Here is a 5,804-nt window from a genome sequence, read left to right on the forward strand (position 1 = left end):
TATCGTTCGATGTGTTTAATTGATCGTACCCAAATATTATTAAGGAAATATGACCTTTCAAATATGTGAAAATTTGAAATTTTTTTTAACTATATTCGTGTTTGACACGTACTCATATTAGTGACTAATAATTAATTTATAATTTTAATTTAAAATATGAAAATTTTTAATCTTTATTTTTGGAAATACACAAAATAAATTTTCTTAATATGATTTTTGGTAAATAAAATATTTTTTTATATTCCACATATAATTTTTAAAAATTGTATAATAAATGTCTCAAAATTTAATTTATTAATCAATAATTTTCCCACCTAATTGTCTCAAATATAAAATTAAGAACTCCCTCCAAAAACCCTCAAAAACATTTTTCGCTCTTTCAATGGCGAACTTCGATGCTCCTTCGTTCTCTCTCGGGCTTGATTTCGACGCCGATTCGGAGCCCCAGTTACCGGCCGAGGACCATCTCGAACCTATCTTAGCTCCGAATCCTTCTGCAAGCTTCAACATTATCGAAGAAAATGCTGATGAGTTCGAGTCTGAACAAGTTATGGATTCGGATCCGGATACTCGACCCGACCCACCTCGCGTCTTAAAGCGGCTACGTCGGGCCGCTGATGAATCTTCGGCAGCGAAGAAAGAATCAGAAAAGACGTTGGTTTGGGATAATGGGGACGATGACATTGAAGAGTTCTCTTCATCCCAGGAAAAAAATGGTAATTTCTTCTTATTATTTAGCAATTTTTTCCATTTTTGATGATATGTTGCTTAATTTAAAGTGGGTTGTGCTTTTCATTTTGCGTTTAAAGCTAAATTTTCTGGGTTCCCATTTTTTTAGACATATTACGTAATCTATAGTAGGAAATTAAATTGGGAAGGGAAAGTGGAGATAGAAGAGATGTAATGTGAAATTAAAAGAGTGAGGGAAAAGAAAGTTTTCTGAGAATCAAAAGAAAGATTAGAGAATATATCTTAATTTTAATGGGGTTGCAAGTATAGTTATTCTGCTAATATTCTGAGATCGATTATGGTGGAATGATTGTCAATAAATGGAGAGGATAAGGATTTCCCTGAGGCTATCTATGGTATGCGCGTTAGTATATTTGTGAAATAGCATTTCAGTCGGAGGATTAGTCGCTATGTTGATCTAAATCTAATCACATTCTTAGCAGTAACTTGAATTCGGTTCATAGGATAATGAGCATTTGATAATTGTTTAAGCTATTATTTTAACTAGGAAGTAGTCCGTAGAAGTGTAGTTACTATTGCAGTTGAGTAATTTTAAACTTATGTTACTTGAGCTCGGGTTGATTCTTGTATACCTATATTTGTCCGATATGGGTATGCCTCAAAAGCAGTATTTGAAGAAAAAAGAAGAGCTCAGATTACATGGTCTTGAAGCATGTATTTTCACTGTTTATATCGGGTTCCAATCTTTTGTTTGTAAATTAGTAATTTGTGCGTGTGTTCCCGTTTATATACTCGGATTGTTGCTGAGTTTATAAAGTTTTATCTTTATTAGCAGATGTTGATTCATCAACACAGTATCATTCTATATGTAGCAGTTCCAAGATCCCATTGAAGAAACTTGGGCTTGTAACCACTCAATCTTCCAGCCAATCGAGTTCAAGGAAAGCGGGACAAGCATCAGTTGCCTCTGCTTCTGCAAGTTTAGAGGCCAGCCATGATGGGTTGACATTTCCAAAGTTAACCATCAGTCCTCTTCGAAGATTCCAATTACTTGACTCTGACTCTGATGATGATCCCTCTGACTGTGACTTTACTGGCAAAGGAGCTTGTAAAAGCGATCCACTGTCTAAGGAACAACAATCTACAGCCAGTGACAGAAAGAGAAAGAGATCATTTGGTACACCTCAAAATGAGGATTTATGGAAAGATATCTCTCTAATGAATAGTTCTTGTGTTCAAACACCTGCATTCGATGAGGTATGCAAAGAGTATTTTCAATCTTTGAACCACAAGAGTGCTTCTCAGAAACTCGGGAGCCGAAAGGCAGACTTATCTTCACAGGAACTTGGGAGCCAAAAGACGGAGCAGCTTCAGGATTTGGATGACCCCTTGCCTCCAGCACATCGCTACTTTTTCCATGCTGATCCAAGGATCCAAAACTTAGTCCGTAGTCGGTTACCCTTCTTCTCCCCCTTGAGCATGGCTGACAATGGAGGACATCAACAACCTACTGTCTCAATTATGGATTTTAAGTGAGTAACTTTTACATGCATTAGTTTTTCTATATCGAACTTCACTTTGTTCACTATTCATTATAGGCTTAATGTCACTGCAGGAATCAATTCAACAAAGGAGAATCATCTAAACAGAGAGGATCTCGAAAAGGCAGTGGCAAGAATTGCTCAACAAGTAGAAGCAGCAAATCAAAGAAACCAAATGCTGAAAATGGTGCTTTCGAAGGATGGGTAAATCCAAAAACCAGTGCAGCTGTTCCGAAGAATGCTGGGAAGAGAAGAGTTCATGCTAGCGGTCAACCTGCTGGCCACTGGTATACATCTCCAGAGGGGAGGAAGGTATGTTGAAACTCTTAACGGTTCACTTTTTATTGCTCCTATTCTAACACATCAATGGCTAACCATAGATGTGTAGCCCATGCACCTATGAATACCAATCATTTGCATTTGAAGAAACGTCTTTTACTTTATTTACCAAATTTGCTTCAGTATTTTCATTTTGATAAATGTAAATCTTATTCTAATCTTCTCGTACTCTGCGGCAGGTTTACATTACCAGGACTGGACAGGAATTGTCAGGTCACAAGGCCTATAGGCATTATCGGAAGGTAACATATTGAAACAGTTCTACTTCTCTGAAATTTAAGCCCCTGGCCTGCCCTTAGCTTGAATATCCTTAATTTGCCTCTTTTCTTAGAGGCAATGCCATAGACCAAGGTCTATAAAGGCATTGATGTTCTATAGAAATTAATCTTGAAGTTTATGCAAAGGCTAAAAATGCCAAACTGGTTTGACCTTTGGTTTTCAGTCAACTGATATGTTCTCAATGATATTTACTCTAGTGTTAAAGAAAAATTAAATATGATAGCTACTGTTTAGTCTTAGACCGGCTTATTTTTTGCTGGTTCATCTAATGGCGGTTTCGTATGGTATACCAGAACATTGGTTTATGCTGGTATCTTAATTAAATCCACTTTTGTTTGTAACAGGAGAGTGGAGGTGACTTTAGGAAGTCAAAAAAGAAAAGCAAAGTGAAGAAGAAGAAAGGATGAAGAAGGCTATTGTGTTTAGTTTAGTCCACTTTGTGCTGTAAATTTTGTAACATACATTTTTCAATGGTGTGTTTTTACTTTGCTTTCTTTCAATAACATGGTGATGCAATTTTAAATTTTACTTTTCTTAACAATTCAATTAGAAAAGATCCCATTCTACACCAATTCTTTTGAGTTATTAATTGGACAATATGTTTTACTGATCTCCTAAGAAGGCTTGGCAAGTTTATTTATCATTTGCAGATCAAAATCCCAGAAAAGCAAGGGAGAAAACGGCAACCGAGATCCATTCACTCCAATGCCGAAAAAGATCAAGGTAAAAACGTTTCCCAGTTCATGCAAACCCTGTGCATCCTCGGCCTGGCTTCCGATATCAATGCATACTAATGTATGCATCCAGGGGCATTCATGAACTGGCAGCTACCTACCATCCCTTCCTTTTCAAGTTTGGAGTTCAGAGACCCCTGTAATTGGTTCCCACTTCCTATCCATTCAAATTAACCATTGTACTATATGTGTTTATGTTGTAGAAAACTTGTGAGAGTAGAAGACAATGGAAGGTCCTTTTATAGGCCAAAATATGAAGATTAATTGAGGATGGAGAGGAAATTTTAATTGTTTAAGGGTGGATTTGGATGGATGTTGAGTTTATTTGTGGTTAGTGTAAAAATAACGGTAGCGGTGAGATTAGATACTATAACATGAGACAAAAAGTAAGCTAAACGTACTGCACTGCACCCCACCGCCTATCCAAACTCACCTTAAACTATGTTTCTGACTTAGAAATAGGTCATAGAAGTGTAAATACTCACTCGAGCATGGGTTGATTGTTGTATACGGATATGTTCTAATTATGGATTTTAAATAATTTGTTGAAGTTATTAGTGTGTAAAACAAGATAGATTTTTTTCCCTTTTTAAAGATGATTGATCACCTAAGTCAAAAATCTCCTCATTAATAATTTAATATCTATCAAAACAAAAGGTCTAGACTTTATCCTATTAATTTCTAGCTGTTTTTGTCAATGCAAGGGACTTGTTTTATTTTTTAAATTTCAAAATTCAAGTTCTATTAATAATATAAACTTTTTTTAGATTAAATTTGTTGTAGTAATGTAATTAAAAAAATGTCTATCATCAAACAAGCTCAGTAGCAGGATTTCTTCTCAAATGATGAATTTGACATTTCTTGAAGTGTTAAATCTTTGAAAAAATTATCTTGTTGGACCAATTCTCCATGGGAAACAATTTTATACTTTTGATAATGATTCCTACAACGGTAACATTGAATTGTGTAGCCGTCCATTGTTCAAGCAATGCGTCAACCACGAGGGGGCCGAATCGCCTACACCATTGGTGGTGGAACATGAAGGTTCTAAAGTACCATTCTTTTGACAAGTTGTAATGATGGGGACTAGATTGAGAATGGAGATGAAATTGGAGGATAATAAGTTTCAAAGTACTCGAACTCATGTCCTCCTACACTGGCAACAATATTAATACTAATCAAGTTAAGACTCAATCGGTAACTCCAATCACATTCTTTGCAATAACTTGAATGTTGGAACATTTTCAATATATATATAGCGTTTCAATAGTGTTGAAAATGAAAAGTGATAAGTAGCCAAATGTTATATCACTTGGTTATTCTCTTAAATTCAAAAATTATGCCACTTGATTATTAACGAATAGTTATAATTATTCAAATAGATATCTATTGAATAATTATGTTTATTAGTAAAGATATAACTATCTATTTGGGTAGTTATGTACCTATGAAGAGATATAAAACCTCCTATAAATAGATAAATAGGAGTTAACTTTCATTCTCCCACAATTTTTATATTCCTAAATTGTTTTATAAATGATTATTACAGAATTTTTTTATAAAAATTGATATCCTTGTTATGCTTCGCTCAAGAGACTATTTCCATTAATACAAAACGTAGACAATCATTAAACTTCATTGTATCCATGAGATTTATTTATTAATAATTTTTTACACATCATAATATAAATGAAGTGAATAAAACCTTAAAAAATTATATTAATACGCAATAAAATATTCGTTAATTTCTCATATATTCATTTTACCCGTTCATAATTGTTTAAGCCATCTCCAACTTTGAAGCATTGGATAATGAGTCTTATAAAGTATTATTTAGGTTGAATTGGTCGTGTAATAAGAAGACATTGTGGGTGTTTGTGTCTCAATGGAGCTGAGCACTTTCCAGGCCAATTTCAACGCCAATACTTTCACATTTCCTCAAACCTGTCTTGTCTTTAGGACCAACAACAACAGATAGGAAGTTATATTAACCATTAAACTGACTATTAACTGTGGTGAATGTGTGACCAATAAGTTATTTGAACTCATGTCACTAATATACATAAAATTTTAATTTTTATTATGCGCATTATATCTTATTAATTCCCATAAACTTAAAAAAGCATCGGTTGATTTCATGGTTGAAACACCATCAACTTTAGAACAATTTTTGAAAAAGAGTTTAAAAACACTCAACCTTTGTTTTAACTCGTTTTAAAAA

At 34.3% G+C, this 5,804-nt stretch overlaps 1 protein-coding gene across 2 annotated transcripts; it reads left to right on the forward strand.

Moving 5' to 3' along the window:
• Positions 1–342: 342 nt before the first annotated feature.
• Positions 343–3,375, forward strand: LOC105790195 (uncharacterized). Of its 2 annotated transcripts, none has more exons than XM_012617668.2 (5): positions 343–716; positions 1,523–2,222; positions 2,306–2,543; positions 2,750–2,812; positions 3,194–3,375. In XM_012617668.2, the coding sequence occupies exons 1-5, from the start codon at positions 383–385 to the stop codon at positions 3,254–3,256; spliced, it is 1,398 nt and encodes a 465-aa protein (XP_012473122.1). In that variant the 5' UTR covers positions 343–382; the 3' UTR covers positions 3,257–3,375. The 2 variants fall into 2 exon arrangements, with proteins under 2 accessions (XP_012473122.1, XP_012473123.1); XM_012617669.2 differs by having other exon boundaries at positions 1,526–2,222.
• The last annotated feature ends 2,429 nt before the right edge of the window (positions 3,376–5,804 follow it).

Source organism: Gossypium raimondii, chromosome 8 (genome assembly GCF_025698545.1).
Source record: "Gossypium raimondii isolate GPD5lz chromosome 8, ASM2569854v1, whole genome shotgun sequence".
NCBI lineage: Eukaryota > Viridiplantae > Streptophyta > Magnoliopsida > Malvales > Malvaceae > Gossypium > Gossypium raimondii.

What these genes read in the sequence shown, in the direction of transcription:
- LOC105790195 (XM_012617668.2), top strand. Translation starts at nt 383, where the DNA reads ATGGCGAACTTCGATGCTCCTTCGTTCTCTCTCGGGCTTGATTTCGAC. An exon ending in TTCATCCCAGGAAAAAAATG is followed by an intron (nt 717 to 1,522) that starts GTAATTTCTTCT and finishes TATCTTTATTAG; the next exon opens with CAGATGTTGATTCATCAACA. An exon ending in GTCTCAATTATGGATTTTAA is followed by an intron (nt 2,223 to 2,305) that starts GTGAGTAACTTT and finishes ATGTCACTGCAG; the next exon opens with GAATCAATTCAACAAAGGAG.